This window comes from Elephas maximus, chromosome 7, assembly GCF_024166365.1.
Source record: "Elephas maximus indicus isolate mEleMax1 chromosome 7, mEleMax1 primary haplotype, whole genome shotgun sequence".
Classification (NCBI taxonomy): domain Eukaryota; kingdom Metazoa; phylum Chordata; class Mammalia; order Proboscidea; family Elephantidae; genus Elephas; species Elephas maximus.
Genome location: NC_064825.1, coordinates 128,525,869 through 128,544,775, shown reverse-complemented (window position 1 = coordinate 128,544,775; position 18,907 = coordinate 128,525,869). Strand labels below are relative to the sequence as shown.

Below are 18,907 nucleotides of genomic sequence, written 5' to 3'. Positions count from 1 at the left end.
GGAAGCCGCCGCGGGAGAAAGCGCTGAGCGTACGGCCACGCCTCCCCAGCCCTCAGGAGCCAATCGGAGCCCGAGGCCGCCGCGCACGCGCACTGCTGGGCGCCCAACATTTCCCCCCCTCCAGAGCCCGCGCATGCCCGGAATGGCCCGGAATCCCACCTTGCGACTCTAGTTACACACCCAGGATATCCGTATTAGGAATCATCCTCAACACCAGCCCAAGTGACCGAGGACGAGTCGCCCACCGCCCACTCCTGTGACAGGGTGTGGTGAAGGTTCAAGGAAATCGAGGGTGCAAGCGCGAGCTCTCCACACGCCGTGTCATTTGGGGCTGGTGCTCTCACCTGTAAAATGAAGATGCCTCCTCGGACGTGTCAGGGACACACTCTGCGATATGCTGGGTAAAGAAGAGATGCAGGCAGCGGCCTGGTGGTGCAGCGCCGTGAGGGTAATGGGCTCCTCAAAGGGCAGGAGGCTGGGCCGGTCCCGACCCATCTGCACAGGTGCCACCTCCACTCCGGGCCTCAGTTTCCTCATCTGCCAAACGAGGTTACAGTAGATGACCTCTAAGGGCCCTTGCCACTCTCCAATTATGTGTGTGTTAGAATCTCAGGCCAGGCACACTCCCTGTTTTTCCCAGGGAGCAGTCACATGGCACCCGCTATCTTAGACACACAACCTGAGAACTTGAGGCATTCTTAGGCTGGAGAGTGGTGATGGGGCCCCAAAGAAAAGAGGCAGGTGTGAAGCCACCTATCCCCAGGGTCACGTCACCAGCATGTCCTGGCAGCCCCAGCATGTGTGTGCCTGAGGTATAGATCTTGGAGACAGACGGGTCTATGATGCCTTCCTGAGCTGGGGAAGTGGGTTCAACTTGTCCTGATTCCCTGAGTTTGGAAGGCAGTTCTAGCTCCTGACTGAGCCCAAGTTTCCTCAATATTAGAAACAGCTCTTTGCCTGCCTTCCCAAGACCCAGGGGCTCACCCCTTACAATGTGTCTTTCTTGTAGCATGACCTAAGGGCTCTAGGAAGCTCAATGTGGGCTGGAGAGGAGAGGGTGCGGTGGGAACAGGCACTTCTGTCCCGATTCTCAGCTCTGGGATCCTCAGACCAGGACACAATGACCCTGTGCCTCCCTAAACCAGCTAGAGCAAAGTGGGGAAACAGTTCAGTCAGTGTTGTTGGGTGCTTACTGTGTGCGGGACCTGTGCTACATCAGGGTACAGAGACCCTGGGGAGACACGTCCCTGCCTTCAGAAAGCTTATATCATGGTTTAATTGGACAGTGTAGGGAAAGCGGAGAGAAGTCCAGGAGAAAAGCATATTTAAAATTACATAAGACAAAAGAATAGCCTCGAGCTTTAAAAACTATAAGCAGGAAGAGGATGGGCCTCAATTCCTGAGCACCTACTGTGTGCTGGATGTTGGGCTAGGCATTTTCATGTGTGTCACCTCACGTCCTCCTCCTGGACCCTGTAAGTAGAACTAAGCGTAAGAGCAGCTACCGTTCGTCGAGTGTGTGCTATGTGCTAGACTCTTCTCTGAGTGCTTTAATCCTTGTAACACGTTAAGAAGTGCTATATCTCTGTTTTATGAATAAGAAAACCAGATTGGAAATATTGAATCACAAGGCTGGAAGCTGACAGGTGTGTGTAGTTGTGGGGATGGGTGGGGACTAGAACCCAGGTCTAAGCAAGCGAGGAGGGGCTTTGGGAGAGAGTCTCCAAGCCTACACATGGTGCTGGCTGATAGGGCAGGCAGGCCAGCGAGGAAATGCATTCCTGGTAGCGAGGTCTCCATAGGCATGGTTGGGACACCGGGAAAGCCCAGGGCACAAGAGGGTACAACAGGTGAGGCTGGGAAGGTGGGGTGGCATCCAGTGTCAGGGAGCCTCGAATGGCAGGGTGAGGGATTTGTGGTTGGTTTGGCAGGCAGTGAGGACGTTTTAGAGGTTGTGAGCTAGAGAGACCAGCTCAGAGCACTCCCTTGCCAGGGAAGATTTGCAGGAGGACTGGAGAAGAGCCAGCCGGTGGATGGGCTTTGCTTCTGCAAGGCTCTAGGTGAGTAATTATGAGCTGAACTGGGTTGGTGTGGTGGAATTTGGAAAGGAAGGGGGGCCCATTCTGAAATGAGGAGCTGGGGGGACTACAGACCTTTAGAGCTGAGAGGCCCTGGCCATAGCAATCATCTGGGCTTGCCCTTCCTTTGTATGCAAGCAATGAAGGATACCATGGCCCGGAGAGGGTTTTGCTAAGGTCAGTCAGGGTGACGACAGAACCAAGACTGCAGCCCAGCCTTCTGTGAGAGACCAGCAGTCAGGAAGGTCCTTGAGGCCGTGCCAGGGAGGAGGTTGGAGATAAGGCCCTGCCCCCTCAAACCTGTCCAGTCGTGAGAAAGTAGCAGGGTGGATGGATTCTGCTTTATTCACAGAGGGAGAGAGGAGAAGGGTAAGCAGACAGGACTAGTCCTTAGCATCCAATGGGAAACAAAGCTGCCATGAGACCCGGGGTGGGGGTGCTGGGGGTCCTTTACATTCTTTTGGGTCCTTCAGAGGTGGGGAGTGAGAACTGAGCCCCAGGGCTGGCTACTGATACTGCTCCCTGACCCTTCTATCCATCCATCCATCATTCATTCATTCATTTGACTAATATTTCTTAAATGCCGATTCTGTGCCACAGAGACTCTGGGTAACAACTGGTTAAGCACTTGGCTACTAGCTGAAAGGTTGGCAGTTTGAAACCACCCAGAGGCACCTTGGAAGACACGCCTGGCCATCCGAAAGGTCACAGCCAAGAAAACTCTATGGAGCAGTTCTACTCTGCACACGGGTCACCATGAGTCGGAATCGACTTGATGGCAACTAACAGCAATAACTCTGTGTCACACACTGTACTGAGCCTTTGAGGGCAATAACTCTGTGTCACACACTGTACTGAGCCTTTGAGGTACATTAGTGAACAAAAAAGCCAGAGATCCCTGCCCAGACAGACAAGTCAGTGACCTGGTGTGTCAGAAGGTGACAAGTGCAATGAAAAAAAAGAAAAAGTAGAGCCAGGGAAGGGGCACCCAGCACCACGCTGGAGGGGATGGGCAGATGGCAGTGTTGACCAAGATGATCAGGGCAGGCCTTCCTGAGAAGTGCTATGTGTGCCAAGGCTCAGGTGAGGGAGAGTTCATGCAGAGGAAACAGACAGTGCAGAGGCCTAAAGATGGAGTGTGCTTGAAGAAGAGTCAGGAGGCCAGGGTGGCTGGAGTAGACGGAGCAAGGGGGTGGTGGCAGGAGATGAGGTCAGAGGAGTGTGGGGCCGCACACGGGTGGCAGTGGTGGGGGATGGTCTGTGGTCCTAGGAAGGACTTTGGTTTTGCTCTGAGCAGATGGGGCCATTGCAGGAAGCTGGGCAGAGAAACCCTTATCTGATGTAGATTTGAAGTGCCCCCTCTGGCTGTGCTGCCCTGTGGAGAACAGACTGGAATGGGGGCGGAAGCAGGGAGGCCGGCTGGGAAAGTGGCATCCCTAGGATTGGCGTCCCCCCGCCCCCCGCCGTGGACCTCCTCCCCCACCAGATCATAAAGAATTCTTAGTGATGTTTTTTGTGCTAATGTTGTTACTCGTAGATTGTAATTTATATGTCACTGTTTCTTTTCTTTTAATTACTATTTCAGTCTCCAAAAAGTTACTGATACAGGTTACTGCAATTTTATAGTTAAAACATCAGAAAATTTGACAAAATCAGTGACCGTAAAGACAGCAGCACCAGCGAAAACAACACTGCGTGCCTGTAGCATGCTCAGACCTAACCACGTGACTTGAAGTGTCACTGTAACTGGGTAATAATGACAGCTCTGACCAGAGGGCATTAAAACAAAAAACCCGTCGCTATCAAGTCGATTTCGACTCATAGTGACCCTACAGGACAGAGTAGAACTGCCCCATGGGGTTTCCAAGGAGCGGCTGGCTCGTGAGTTCGAACTGCTGACCTTTGGTTAGCAGCCAAGCTCTTAACCACTGCGTCACCAGGGCTCTATTCGGAGGTACAAAAAGTAAATTAGCACAGAGCTTTAGCCTTGTACGTACATTGATACATGTAAGCTGGGCCTAAGAAAAACGTTCTTCGGTTTTGTGTGATCAGCTACAGGGATTTTTGTTTTTTAATTGTGCTTTAGGTGAAAGTTTATAGCTCAAGTTAATTTCTCATACAAAAATTTATATGCATATTGTCGTATGACCCTAGTTCCAATCCCTGTAATATGACAGCACATTCCCGCTTGCCATCCCGGGTTTCCCATGTCCATTCAAGCAGCTCTTATCTCCTTCTGCCTTCTCATCCTGCCTCCAGACAGGAGCTGCTCATTTAGCCTTGTGTAATTTTTTTTTATCTACTTGACTTAAGAAGCACAGTCTTCACAAGTATTATTTTATGTTTTGTATTCCAGTCTAATCTTTGTCTGAAGAGTTGGCTTTGGGAGTAGTTTTAGCTCTGAGTTAACAACGAGTCCGTGGGCCATGTCTTTGGGGGCTCCTGTAAGACATGGCCCACGGTCTCAGTCAGACCATTAAGTCTGGTCTTTTTACATGAATTTGAGTTCTGTGCCACACTTTTCTCCTGCTCCATCAGGGACTGTCTGTTGTGTTCCCCTGGCAGGACAGTCATTGGGGCAGCCGGGCACTATCTAGTTCTTCTGGTCTCAGGCTGTTGGAGTCTTTGGTTTATGTGGCCCTTTTGTTTCTTGGACTATTATTTTCCTTGTGTCTCTGGTGTTCTTCATTCTCCTTTGGTCCAGGTGGGTTGGGACCAATTGATGCATCTTAGATGGCCGCTTGCTAGCTTTTAAGCCCCAGACACCACTCACCAAAGTGGGATGCAGAACATTTTCTTAATAAACTTTACTATGCCAATTGACCTAGATGTCCCCCAAAACCATGGTCTGCAGCCCCCAGCCCCCGCTACTCTGTCCCTCGAAGTGCTGGGTTGTGTTCAGGAAACTTCCGAGCTTTTGGTTTAGTCCAGTTGTGCTGACTTTCCCTGACTTGGTGTCCTTCCCCTCACCTAAGATAATTCTTGTCTACTATCTAGTTAGTGAATTCCCCTCTCCCTCCCTTCCTACCCTCGTAGCCATTAAAGAGTGTTTTCTTCTGTATTTAAACTATTTCTTGAGTTCTTAGAATCATGTCTCATACAGTATCTGTACTTTCGTGACTAATTTCACTCAACATAATGCCTTCCAGATTCATCCGTATTGTGAGATGCTTTGTGAATTCATTGTTGTTCTTTATCGTTGCATAGTATTCCGTTGTGTACGTGGCACAGTTTATCCATTCATCTGTTGATGGGCACCTACATTGTTTTCATCTTTTTACTATTGTGAGCAGTGCTGCAGTGAACATGGGTGTGCATATATCCATTCATGTGACAGCTCTTATTTCTCTAGGATGTATTCCAAGGAATGGGATTGCTGGATCGTATGGTAGTTCTATTTCAAGCTTTTTCAGAAAGCGCCAAATCGATTTCCAAAGTGGTTGTACCATTTTACATTCCCACCAGCAGTGTATAAGTGTTCCAGCCTCTCCACAGCCTCTCCAGCATTTACTATTGTGTGTTTTTTGGATTAATGCCAGTCTTGTTGGGGTGGAATGATATCTCATTGAAGTTTTAATTTGCATTTCTCTAATGCCTAATGATCGTGACCATTTCCTCATGTGTCTGTTAGCCGCCGCTACGGGGATATTTTTATAAAAATAATAACTTTCTGCTGAAACACTGCACAAAAACTTTATAGGCAGTCATTTTGGTGTCATGCCCTCTAACAGTGTCACCTGGTGTGGTTCACAAGTCCCCCCCCCACCTTCGTAGTGACACCACTGGGTTGGGGCAGTGACGCAAGTGGTAATGATGGTGGCTTGGGGCAGGGTGGCAACAGTGGAGGAGGTGAGAAGGGTCTGGATTCTGGATCTGTTTAGATGATAATATTATCGAGATTTTTTGATAGACTGGGGGTGGGATGCAAGAGAGAGGCACCAAGGGTTGCCACTGCGTTTGGGGCCTTCACAGACTTCTATAGGCAGAAGTGCCTTGAAAGAAGACCCCCCCTTCTTCCAGCCTTCCCCTCCCCCTGGTGTCCAGGGAAGGAGGTTCCAGTCCCTGCTGTGTTGGTTTGGGTTGAAGTTGTCCAAGGAGAAATGGGCAGCCATACCCCCGCCACCCCCAGGTCTGTAGACACACTAACATTTATACCGTCCTGGAAAAGGGGTGAGCTGTGGTGGTACAGTGGTTAAGAGCTCGACTGCTAACTGAAAGGTTGGTGGTTCAAACCCACCAGTGGCTCAGAGGGAGAAGGATGTGGCAGTAAAGGTTACAGCCTTGGAAACCCTACGGGGCAGTTCTACTCTGTCCTATAAGGGTTACTCTATTTACTCCTCCACCAGACCGCAGTGGGTTTGGTTTGGGCAAGGGTCAGGGGGGACAGGCCCCAGGAGAGCTTGGTTTATGACTCACACTCAGAGTCATAAACAGCCCCAGGGAGGGCAGACAGGCTCCAGGTCCCTGGTGAGTCACTCCCAGGAGCCTGTCCCTCTCCGGCCCCCACCCAGCTCCTCGGTGCCGCAGGTGACTGCAGGTTAGGGCTGCCCCCTGGTGGCCGTGGTTCTGTCTCTGACAGCCTCGCTGCCTGTCCTGGAGCAGGCAGCCTGGTGTGTTTCTGTGGGGATAACAACTGGGAGTCTGGGCCGGGCTAACGGGCTACCAGTTTACCAGTTGCCATTCGGTCAGTGTGTGTCAGAGAACTGTGAGCCATAGGGTTTTCAATGGTTGATTTTTGGGAAGTAAGATTGCCAGGCCTTTCTTCTGAGGTCCCTCTGGGTAGACTTGAACTTTCGATCTGTGAGTTAGTAGCTGAGCACATTAACTGTTTGTACCACCCAGCGGCTTACCTTGCTGACTGGAGGCAGCCCTGGAGGGGTTCCAATCAGGAGCTGGGGCCTGGTTGCCCTCCCTGACCCAGCATGGCCACTGTCAGCCAGTCGGGGAGGTCAGGCCACTATGCACCCATCATTCCTGCCCTGTGCACCTCCTCCAGTTTAGTCACCAAGGTTGGCGCTCTCCCATCTCCTGGCTGCCCAAGGTCTGGGCATTGGGCCACTTCTCACCCCTGCACCCAGGGTTAAACATTAGTGGGAGGCTATCAGACTGGGTCCGGGGGAGGGAGAGGGCTGAAGTCAACTTTCTCCAGCTTCTCCTGGCACCGGAGCCTCCAGTTCCTGCCCTGTATCCAGGACAATGCCTGCAGAAGAGTTTGTGGCTGGCTGGATCTCTGGTGAGACATTTTTCTTCCTTCTGTCACGTCACCCCCAAGGGTGGGGTGACATCAGAGCAACTGAGGCCAAAGTCCTAGTTTCCCTGGAGCAGCCCAGAGCCAGCTGTCTTGGGGAGCTCCTGGGGATTGCTGGGGGGGTGGGGGTGGGGAATGAGAGGAGGGCGCAGGAGTGGAGGAGGGGCTTCTGCAATTCACTGCCCAGTGCCTGATACCTACCGAGGCCAGGAGCCCCCGTGGCACCCTGACCTGCAGCCCTGCTCTCCAGGTCCTGCTCTTCCGCCTGCTGTGGGGCTCAAGGGTCAAGGTCACCTGTGACTTCACCTGCTGTCCTGAGTTCCCTTTTGGGCCACTGCCCTATCTGGCAGTGGGCTGCTCTCCTGGGCCCTGTGGCCTGCTATACTTCCCGACTCAGCCCAGCTGGGTGACACCCCCTTAGGAGGAAGAGGTGTTGTACTGAACCTCCCCCAGATCCAGAGCCAGCCTTGGGGCTCAGGTCATGGCTATGAAGGCTAGGGCCAGGGGAGGGGAGGTGGCGGGGCCTGGACAGGAAGCTGAAAATTGGAGAGTCATTCCAGAGTCCCACAGTCACACGAGCCAGTGGGGCCCTGGTGGTCTGCCCAGCTGAGGACATGTGGGTCTAGGTGGGCTCTTGCCTTTTGGGTGAGGCCTCAGGCAGGATTCAGGGGGTCTCACTCCCTTTGACCCTGTACCTTCCTCATGTAGTGTCTGGTGGGAGGCAGGCCCAGTGGTGGTGGGGCAGCTGGATTTTCTCAGGAGTCTGGCAGGAAAGTGGGCCGCAGGTGTGTGTGTAGCCCAGCCCCTTCCCTCCCGCCTGGAGCCTTTCCTCAGCCTGGCATGAGTGCCCTCACTCATAGCACCTTCTTGTCACCACAGGAGCTTTGGGCCTGATCCTAGGACACCCCTTCGACACTATAAAGGTGAGCCTGGGGAAGGTCCCAGGGGACCTCGCCTGCATTGAGCTTCGGGGGGTGTCTCTGGCTGACCCACCACCCTGCGTGCCTGTCCCCCTGCAGGTGCGGCTGCAGTCACAGAGCAAGTACCGTGGTATCTTCGACTGCGCTATGCAGATCTACCAACATGAGTCGGTGCGGGACCACTTCTGTTGTGGGGGGGAGGCGTCTAGGCAGCTGGTGCAAGCTTTCCCCTCTCCGGCGGGGCTCTGCCCCTGGAAAGGAGAAGACCCGACCTGGGGCTGTGAGGAGGAGAGAGGATGGGTGGTAACTTACTGCCCAAGGGTGGCCTTCCTTGCCCTCAGCCTGCCCCCCTCCTGCAGCCAGAGGAGGCCCTGCCAGGCAGGAGCAAGCAAAGGGGAGCCCGACACCCCGCCTATTCCTGCATCGCTGTGTCTGCAGATCCTGGGCTTCTTCAAGGGAATGAGCTTCCCCATCGCCAGCATAGCCATAGTCAACTCCGTCCTGTTTGGGGTCTACAGCAATGTCCTGCTGGCACTCACGTCTACCACCCACCAGGAGCGGCGGTCCCAGCCTCCCAGCTATACAGACATCTTCATAGCAGGCTGCATCGGGGGGTTTGTACAGGTGAGGGGAGCGCTCACACACACACACACACACACACACACGTGAACCCAGTGCTGGTGGCAGCACGTGGTTAGTGCAAGCCTTGCCCTCCCAGCCCCCTCTGGCAGCCCCACAGCTGCAGAAGGCAGGCTGCCCAGCGGGGGTAGTGAGGAGCCATACAGAAATGGCTGGCTCCCAGCTGTTCCCCTGGACCTGGCCTGGCTGGGCCATGGCCTTCCAGGTTGCCAGCCTCAGGGCAGAGGTGTGGAGAAAAGAGCGGGCCGAACTCAGGTGGGGGCAGGTATAAATGACATTAGCCAGGGCCCACCTCCACGGGGGCCTGTCTGCCCCACAGTTGTGGGGAGACTTCTCCCCCAGGTGACCTTTGACTCTTGGGAATTGATAGCCTCAGCCATAGACCTTTATCCCCAGCAGAGCTCGGGGCCAACCCCTGTGTCTGGGTGGCCACGACCTGTGAGCCCTCACCTGGCCCTGGCACCACCTATGTCCTGGGTATTAATCATTAAGTGACTTCAGTCATTTATTTTTGGTCTTTGTTCTTGGCACTTTAGTGCGTGGTTTTGAGAAGGTGGTGGAGGGAAGAGGGGCCTTCAGGTACTGGAGGGACCTTGAGCTGAGTGGGGAGGCTGAGCCGGCAGAAGGGCGCAGGCCTGGCTCTGTCCCACTCTCCTCAGGCCCCTTGGTGATTGTCTACTTGGACCTAATGCTCCTAACACACTTGATGAAGCCAAGTGCAGGGACAAAGGACAAAGTCAGGCTGTTCATTCAAATAAATGAATGATTAATGAAACCACCAAAGCCTGGCTTCTCTTTTGCCCCTTCTTGAGAGGGAGGCGTGGTGCAAAACAAAACAAGACACATAGCCCCCAAGTGATTATGCTCCCCTCGGTGTGGGCCTCTATCCTCTCTAAACCTTGGCATCTTATCTTGACCTAGTTGCCTCCTTGACCCAAACCCCTGACTGCCCCCAACCTCCATCCACAGCCCCCCAGCACCAACCCTCACCTGGGGCCAGTCCCAGTACTGTCCCACATCTGTGTCCATCTGCTTCAGCCGATGGATAGGAGTCCTGGAACCCACGCAATTCCACCTGTCACCCGGCTTCCCATGCTTGGAAGTCTCTGTGCTGGGACACTTTGGAGGTGGTGGGCTTGCCCCTCTGGGCCTCAGAGGTGGCCTGCAAAGGGCTGTCATTAGAACCGTGCTGACCAGGTGCCTCCTTCACCCTGGGCAGGGTCAGTCCTGTACTGTGACTCACGGTCCCAGGCCACATCCTTTATTCTGACCTGCTCACTGTAAATGCAATGCACGCTTGCCCCTGGCGTTGCGGATACTAGAAACCTGCCCCTGCTCCTGAGAAAATAATCCTGTGTGCCTACTGCGTGCCAGCTGTGTGCCGGGTGTGCACAGTGCTGTTGCATGGTGGGGGGTAGTGAAGCTTTCTGTCAGGGCGCCCGATGCTAAGGGAGGTGGGTGGTCCACACTGCATCAGGGCCCCCTGACCCATCCCCAGGGTGAGGCCCAGCCATGTGAGCGAGAGCCTGAGTACAGCCATGGGGGCTGGGGTGGCTCCAGCAGGGAGACGCTACCCCTCTTACTAATGTAAGCAGACCATGACCAGGGCCTTCCTGTTCCTTCCCTACAGTCCTACTGCCTGGCTCCTTTTGACCTGGTCAAAGTCCGTCTGCAAAACCAGACAGAGCCGAAGGTCCAGCTGGGGAGCCTGCAGCCGCGCTACCGGGGGCCCCTGCACTGCGTGTCCTCCATCCTCCAGAAGGAAGGGCCCCAGGGGCTGCTCCGAGGGTCTGGTACCCTGATGCTGAGGGACACCCCCACGCTGGGCATCTACTTTGTCACCTACGAATGGCTGTGCCGCCAGTACACCCCAAAGGGCCAGAATCCCAGTAAGTCAAGTGGCCCCAGAGGATGGAGTGAGCAGTTGGGGGCAGGGAGCTGGGCCCAGGCAGGGGTGCTGGGGCAGGATTAGACGCCTGGGGAAGACGCTGTGTTCCAGCATCCCACTCTGGCCCCCTGCCCTGGCTTCTTTTGCCCAGGTTCAGCCACTGTACTGGTGGCAGGGGGCTGCGCCGGCATCACCTCCTGGGTCACAGCCACGCCCTTGGACGTGATCAAGTGCCGTATGCAGATGGATGGGCTGAAGGGGAAGGTGTACCACGGGGTGCTGGACTGCATGGTGAGCAGCGTCCGGCAGGAAGGACCGGGAGTCTTCTTCCGGGGAATCACCATCAACAGCGCCCGCGCCTTCCCTGTAAACGCCATCACCTTCCTCAGCTATGAATATCTCCTCCGCTGGTGGTGATGAGCCTGGCCAGGCCCTGCCAGCAGCTCCGCAGCAAGCCTGCCACCCACTGTTGCTATCAGAGGCCGGGCTGAAAGCACCCAGCTTGCAATGCAGATGCCAGAGGCTCAGCCCATTGTACCATCCACCTCATCCCATCAAGGGACCTTTCACACACTGGACTGGGGCTGGGTGATGGCGGTGGGGACTGGTAGCCTGGGGCCTGGACTCACCGGAATCCAGAGCTGGTCTCAGACCCCCAGCCTTCATTCCTTTGCTTTCTGTGTCCTCCGTGAAGCAGGGACAGCAGGGTGCAAACAAATCAGCAAGTGGTGCTGGTGACCTTCTAGCCCCTGCCCCCCACGCACAGGCCCCATTACCTCCCGCACCCTCGGACACTGAGTCCTGGGGCTTTGCCTCTTAAAGAGCTCTTTGAGCCTCCCCTCTGCGGCCCAGCACGTATCTCCCCTGTCACGTCCTCTCTCCCTCTCCCCTGTTATTTTACTACCCTGTTCTACTGGCCACTAACTGGGGCCCCTCTTTGGCTGTGGCAGACTCCCTTGAGTGGCCGAAGTTCAAATCCACCTGGGTCAGACCCCTGGATCGTGTGCTGGAGACATCTTGGGCCACCCGGAACCCGCCATCCCCTTCCCCCATCGTCACAGTGTAGCAGCTGGGCATGTGGCCACAGGGCAAGGCTACATTTCCCAGCCTCCTTTGCAGCTGGCCGGGGCCCTATGGTTATGTTCTCGTCAGAGAAATGTGAGCAGAGTTGCCCATCCCTTGGCTGGAAATGGTGACTCCTGGAGGATGGCGAGGGTGTGGGAGGCACCCTGATGGGAGCACAGCTCACCTACCCACCCTGAACTGTTGTGTTCTGAGGTCTCTGTTACAGCAATCCAGCCTCCACCATAACTCACACAATGGGTGAGGGCCTGCAAGTTTCTAAGCAGTCATGCAAGCACGGCTCATGGACTCCCAGCATCAGTACCTTCTGGAGCTCTTAGTCCACACCCAGACCTACTGAGTCAATCTCAGAGAATGACAGCCCAAAATCTGTGTCTCCCAGTGACTTTTATGCACACTAAAGCTTAAGATACAGTGTCCTGCCTCAAAAAGTTAAATATAGAAGTACCAGATGACCCAACAATTCCACGCTTAGGTATATACCCAGAAGAATTGAAAACAGGTATTCCAGCAGATACTTGTACACCAGAGTTCATAGCAGCACTGTTTACAAGAGCCAAAGATAGAAATAACCCAAGTTCATCAGTGGATAACTGAATAAACACAATGCGGCGTATCCGTCCATGCAATGGAATATTCAGCCATAAAAACGAATGGAGTCCTAATAACTGCTGCCATATGGATGAACCTCGAAAACGTTATGCAAAAGGCCACATACTGTATGATCCCATTTATATGAAATATCCGGAATAGGTAAATCCATAGAAACAAAGTGGCTCCGTGGTTGCCAGGGGCCGGGGTGTTACAGGGAGGGAATGGGAGTTTTACCACTTTGTAGGGATGGGGTCTCCTCTGGGGATGATGGAAATGTTTTGGAACTAGACAGAGGTGGTGGCTGCACAACACAGGATATTAAATGCCACTGAATTGTTCGCTTTAAGATGGTTAATTTTATGTGAATTTCACCTCAATTAAAATGGTGTTCTATTATTTTTAGGTGCCGTTGAGTTGGTTTCAACTCCTAATGACCCTGTGTACAACAGAACGAAACACTGCTCGGTCCTCTGCCATCCTTCCAGTCGTTGCCCTGCTTGAGCCCATTGTTGCAGCCACTGTGTCAGTCCCTCTCATGGAGGGTCTTCCTCTTTTTCGCTGACCCTCTACTTTACCAAGCATGATGTTCTTCTCCAGGGACTGAACCCTTCTGATAAGGTGTCCAAAATATGTGAGACATAGTCTAGCCATCCTTGCTTCTAAGGAGCATTCTGGTTGTACTTTCCAGACAGATTTGTTTGTTCTTTTGACAGTCCGTGGTATATTCAATATTCACCAACACCACAGTTCAAAGCCTTCTGCTCTTCTTCAGTCTTCTTTATTCATCCTTCAACTTTCACATCTATATTAGGTGATTGAAAACACCGTGGCTTCGGTCAGGCGCACCTTGGTCTTCAAGGTGATGTCCCTGCTTTTCAACACTTTGAAGAGGTCCTTTGCGGCAGATTTGCCCAATGCAATGCGTCATTTGATTTCTTGACTGCTGCTTCCATGGCTGTTGATTGTGGATCCAAGTAAAATGAAATCCTTGACAACTTCAATCTTTTCTCCTTTATTATGATGTTGCCCATTGGTCCAGTTGTGAGGATTTTTGTTTTCTTTATGTTGAGGTGTAATCCATACTGAAGGCTGGGATCTTTCATCTTCATCAGTAAGTCCTTCAAGTCCTCTTCACTTTCAGCAAGGAAGGTTATGTCATCTGCATATTGCAGATTGTTAATGAGTCTTTCTCCAATCCTGATGCCTCATTCTTTATATAGTACAGCTTCTCAGATTATTTGCTTATCGTGTAGATGAATAAGTATGGTGAAAGGATACAACCCTGACACACAACTTTCTTGACTTTAAACCACATAGTATCCCCTTCTGTTTGAATGACTGCTCCTTGATCTACATATAGGTTCCTCACGAGCACAGATAAGTGTGCTGGAATTCCCATTCTTCCTTCACACCATCGGTTCCTGATCATATGCTACCTCCTGAAATAGTTGAACGTCAACCAAATCTTTTTGGTACAGTGATTCTCTGTATTCCTTCTATCTGTGTATTCCTTTGATGCTTCCTGCGTCGTTTAATATTTTCCCTGTAGAGTCCTTCAGTATTGCAACTGGAAGCTTTTTTCTTCAGTTCTTTCAGCTTGAGAAATGCTGAGTGTGTTCTTCCCTTTTGGTTTTCTATCTCTAGGTCTTTGCACATGTATTGTAATACTTTGTCTTCTCAAGCTACCCTTTGAAATCTATTCAGCTCTTTTACTTCATCATTTCTTCCTTTTGCTTTAGCTACTCAACTTTCAAGAGCAACTTTCAGAGTCTCTTCTGACATCCATTTAGGTCTTTTCTTTAATAATCTCTTGCTTTCTTCATGTATGATGTCCTTGACTCATTCTGCAACTTGTCTGGTCTTTGGTCATTAGTGTTCAACGCATCAAATCTATTCCTGAGGTGATATCTAAATTCAGGTGGGATATACTCAAGGTTGACTTTGGCTCTCTTGGACTTGTTTTTTGGCCTTAGTGGTTGGTGTGTAAATTTGAGTAATAGTGTTAATTTGTCTTCCTTGTAGGTGTATGGCTATTTTCCTATCACTGACAGCATTGTACTTCAGGATAGATCTTGGAATATCCTTTTTGACGATGAACACAACGCCATTCCTTTTCAGGTTGTCATTTCCAGCACAGTAGACCGTATGATTGTCTGATTCAAAATGGCCAACACCAGTCCGTTTCGGCTCACTAATGCCTAGGATATCGATGTTTATGCGTTCCATTTCATTTTTTATGATTTCCAATTCTTCTAGATTCATACTTTGTACATACCAGGTTCTGATTATTAATGGATGTTCGCAGCTTTTTCTTCTCATTTTGAGTCGTGCCACATCAGCAGATCAAGGTCCTGAAATTTTGACTCCATCCACGTCATAAAAGTCAACTCTACTCTGAGGAGGCAGCTCTTACCCGGTCATCTTTTGAGTGCCTTCCAAACTGGGGGGCTCATCTTCTGGCACCATATCAGACAACATTCTGCTGTTATTCATAAGGTTTTCGCTGGCTAATGCTTTTCAGAAGTAGCCCACCGGGCCTTCTTCCTAGTCTTAGTCCAGAAGGTCAGCTGAAACTTGTCCGCCGTGGGTGACCCTGCTAGTATTTGAATACTGGTGGCATAGCTTCCAGCATCACAGCAACATGCAAGCCCCCACAGTACAACAAACTGACAGACGCATGGGGGAAACAACAACAACAAAATGGTGTTCTAGGTGCTCCTAATACTGGAAACTTGCAGCTCTGGCAAGCTAGAAAGGTGAGTGCATTGGAAGTGATTGAACACTGAGTTTTACAGCACCCTCTACTCCACAGATCCAAGAAGTCTACGCCTGAGGTCTGTTCCCAGGTGACTGGAGCCTGTCACTGTCATTTCTGTGCCTCAGTTTCTTCCAAAGTTCCTTCTAATTGTACCGTCTATGAGCCCTGTCCCCAGAGCCCTGATGGTGCAGTGGTTAAGTTCTTGGCTTCTAAATGAAAGGCCAGTGATATGAACCCACCAGCCCCTATGTGGGAGAAAGATGTAGCAGTCTGCTTCAGTAAAGATTACAGCCTTGAAAACCCTATGGGGAAGTTCTACTCTGTCCTATAAGGTCACTGTGAGTTGGAATTGACTTGTCAGCTGTGGATTTGGTTTTAGTTTTTTCAAGAGCCCCGTCCAGCATCACTGCAGAGCTGTGGATTTAGGCTGGATGGAGACGACAGTGGGTTTTTTTGTTTTGGGGAGCAGCGAAGGTGCAAAAGTCATTGGAACACAGCTGGGGTTTGAAGGAAGCAAACTGTATGTGAAAGGGGAGATGGGGTAGGGAGTCAGAGCGGTCCTCTTAGTTTGCCATTTCTCACCACGTTGTTAGCTGCCTTCCAGTTGGCCCTTGACTCGTGGCAACCCCAGATGTTACGGAGTAGAACTGCTCCATAGGATTTTCCTGGCTGTAATCTTTACGGAAGCAGCTTGCCAGGCCTTTCTTCTGTGGAGCCATGGGTGGGTTTGAACCTTTAGGTTAGCAGCCGATTGCAAACCATTTACACCACCTAGGCTCCTCTCACTACAATACTAGTTACCCAAGGCGTTTTTTAAAAAATCCTCTTTTTGATTTGCTTTAATGAAGTAATTTTTACTTTTGTAATTGCACCCATCATCCTATCTTTGCACTGTCTGGACATGGCTTCCGCCTTTCCCGTCTGGCTCTATTATCCAGAGGCATTTCCTATGGTGCCTGGCACTCCCTGCTCCAAAGTCTTCATTTAGAACCAAAGAAGTGGCAGGACTCCTGCCGGGCCTCAGAGTTCTCCCTGCTAAACAAGGACAAGGGCTAAGTGATTAGAAGAAATCTCGCCCCTCTCACAGGGGCCCAGGGAGGAGATGACACTCCTGGAAAGGAGAGCGGGAAGATAAAGAGCAGGCATTTATTTCCAAAACTTTCTCATCTCCACAAACAGGAATTCTGTACCCATTAAGCACTCACTCCCTATGCTCCCTCCCTCAGTTGCTGTCCAGTCGAGTTGCAGACTCATAGCGAAGCTATAGGACCGAGTAGAACAGCCCCATAAGGCTTCCGAGGAGCAGCTGGTAGATTCGAACTGCTGGCCTTTTGGTTAGTAGCTGAACTCTTAACCACTGTGCCACCATGGCTCCCCAGCCCCTGGTACGCATTAATCTATTTTCTGTCACTACGCATTTGCTGATTTTATTATTCTGAATATGAAACACTGATATGTTTCATATAAGTGGAATCATATAATAGTTGTCCTTCAGTGTCTGGCTGATTTCACTAGGTGTTTCCAAATCAGCAGGGTCTGATAATAAACAAACAAATAAATAAATAAATAATATGCATGTTAAATTTGTTAAGGAATTAACAGATGTTATTAGAGGCCACCATTATTCTGAGAACTCTTAGAGGGAATCCCTGTAGTCTGGGCAATGGTAAACAAACTACTCTGAGGTAAAAAAAAAAAAAAAAGTGGGAGTGAGGTGGTGTGTGAGGGTCACATGGAAAGAGCTTATAAGTTGGGCAGACGTGAAAGTGTCTCATTGGATCTGTGTTGTCAAATACGATGCTGATTCTTAGCACAGTGACCACAGGAGAAGAAACCACAGGAGACTAAGGTGTTTACCAATGCTAACGTTACACATGACGCAGTCTTGGGGTGGCTTTTGGCTTAAATCACTTTTGCAGAGCTCACTAAACAATGGGACCGAGAGGATTCACTCTGTGAATGCAACTGAATTGGGGTCTCCAGCCTGCCACCCTCCTGAGCTCCAGGCCCACAGTGCCAACCATTGTGGCTGCTTGGGTGTCCTAGAGGCACCTCCCCTTTCCTCCCAACCTGCTCCTGCTGCCATTGGCTTAGGCCAGACGCTACAGAGCAGCTGTCACTCCCCCTCCCCCTACATCCAAGGAATCCCTCACTCCTGTTAACTTGGCTTCTAAGGGTTTCCTAGGACCCACTTCCTTTTTTCCAATCCTATTATTGCCACCTCCCTAGTCCTGTCCTGAATCTGGGCTATTCAAATAAGTTTTTGAAATGCACTTCTGATGAAGTCACCCCAATCCTTTCATTTAACCCCCCCAGATAACCTCCTATTACTCTGAGGAATCAGGGCAAGCTCCTCTCCACATCTTCAAGTCTCTCAGAAGTTCACCTCCTGTTAGTTCCTTAAACATACCCGGCTTCCCCTGCCACAGGGCATTTGCACATACTGTTCTCTTGTCTATGTGCCCCCGCCTCGTTCTTCAGCTCTCAGTTCGGCATCACTTCCTTAGCAAAATCTCCATCAATCTCTCTGTGTGGGTCAGGTTCTTTTGGTTTATGCCTGTGGTTCAGAATTACCCGGAGGGTTTGTTGACACACAGATTGCTGGGCCCCACCCTTACGTTTTTGCTTCAGTTGGTCTGGGGGTGGGAGTCCAATAATTTGCCTTCCAAATGCTGCTGCTCCTGGTGTAGCCACACCTTGAGAACCACTAGCTTGTGGTTTCCTGGTATTTCCCTGGCTCAGTCTGTAATCACACACTGTCATCTGTGTGATTCTGATTATATGTGTCTCCCCTCCAGGCTGTGAGCTCCATGAGGCAGGGAACATGCCTGTGTTTTCTCATCATCATGGTTACTGAGCGTTGTGATTGAAGATTCTGTGGAAGAATTCTGATGGAGGGGGAGGAGAATACAGAACAGAATTTCACATTCTCATGGAATCCAGACTTTCTGGAGCCATGGAGGCTGGATGAATCCTCAGAACTATTGCCCGGAGATAATCCCTAAGTCTTAAACCAAAAACATCCCTAAGTCTTCTTAAAGCCAAATACTACCCAGAACAACTACATCTTACCCAGTTACTACCACCAACTGCCTTGACAGGGATCACAATAGAGGGTCCTGGACAGAAGAAAAATCTAGAACAAAAATCAAATTCACACACACAAAAGACCAGGCTTGGTGGTCTGACAGAGATTGGAGAAAGCCCAAGAGTACAGCCCCTGGGCACCATTTTAACTCAGTATTGAAGTCATTCACTTTGGCTGAGGTTCACCCTTCGGCCAAAGATTAGACACATCTGTAGGGCCGACAATAACACATGAAGAATGTGCTTCATAGGTCAATCATTTATACGAGACTAATGGGTACACCTGCCCAAAAGCAAGGACAGAAGGCAGGAAGAGACCGGAAAACTGGTTGAATACAAACAGGAAACCCTGGGTGGAGAGGGGAAAGCGTTGACACGTCATGGGGTTGGCAACCAATGTCACAAAACAATTTGTGTATTAACTGTTTTATGAGAAACTATTGCTCTATAAACTTTCACCTAAAGCACAATTTAAAAAAAAACAAAAGCTAGACAATAGTTTAGCTTAACTAGTAAATGTCTGCCTTGAGCATTGTGCTCTCTTAAGATCTGTCTATATGGGATCGAACTGACAACAGCAAATTTAAAGATTAGATAGGAACCTTGGGGGCA

At 50.9% G+C, this 18,907-nt stretch overlaps 1 protein-coding gene across 6 annotated transcripts; it reads left to right on the top strand.

Moving 5' to 3' along the window:
* Window positions 1-19: 19 nt before the first annotated feature.
* Window positions 20-13,490, top strand: SLC25A45 (solute carrier family 25 member 45). Of its 6 annotated transcripts, none has more exons than XR_007518278.1 (8): window positions 20-2,060; window positions 7,228-7,311; window positions 8,206-8,249; window positions 8,346-8,417; window positions 8,685-8,870; window positions 10,516-10,774; window positions 10,925-12,609; window positions 12,854-13,490. XR_007518278.1 is itself a non-coding variant. In XM_049892464.1 (8 exons), exons 3-8 carry the CDS (start codon window positions 7,275-7,277, stop codon window positions 11,188-11,190), a joined length of 864 nt encoding a protein of 287 aa, XP_049748421.1. In that variant the 5' UTR covers window positions 20-401; window positions 1,936-2,060; window positions 7,228-7,274; the 3' UTR covers window positions 11,191-12,832. The 6 variants fall into 6 exon arrangements, 5 of the variants coding, with proteins under 5 accessions (XP_049748421.1, XP_049748420.1, XP_049748419.1 ...); XM_049892464.1 differs by lacking the exon at window positions 12,854-13,490 and having other exon boundaries at window positions 20-401; window positions 1,936-2,060; window positions 10,925-12,832; XM_049892463.1 differs by lacking the exon at window positions 12,854-13,490 and having other exon boundaries at window positions 20-401; window positions 1,932-2,060; window positions 10,925-12,832.
* Window positions 13,491-18,907: the final 5,417 nt, after the last annotated feature.

Bases quoted from the DNA above. Each gene is read 5' to 3' on its own strand.
- SLC25A45 (XM_049892464.1), top strand. From the start codon at position 7,275: ATGCCTGCAGAAGAGTTTGTGGCTGGCTGGATCTCTG. The intron at 7,312-8,205 runs GTGAGACATTTT...TTGTCACCACAG, and splicing joins TGTGGCTGGCTGGATCTCTG to GAGCTTTGGGCCTGATCCTA. The intron at 10,775-10,924 runs GTAAGTCAAGTG...TCTTTTGCCCAG, and splicing joins CCCAAAGGGCCAGAATCCCA to GTTCAGCCACTGTACTGGTG.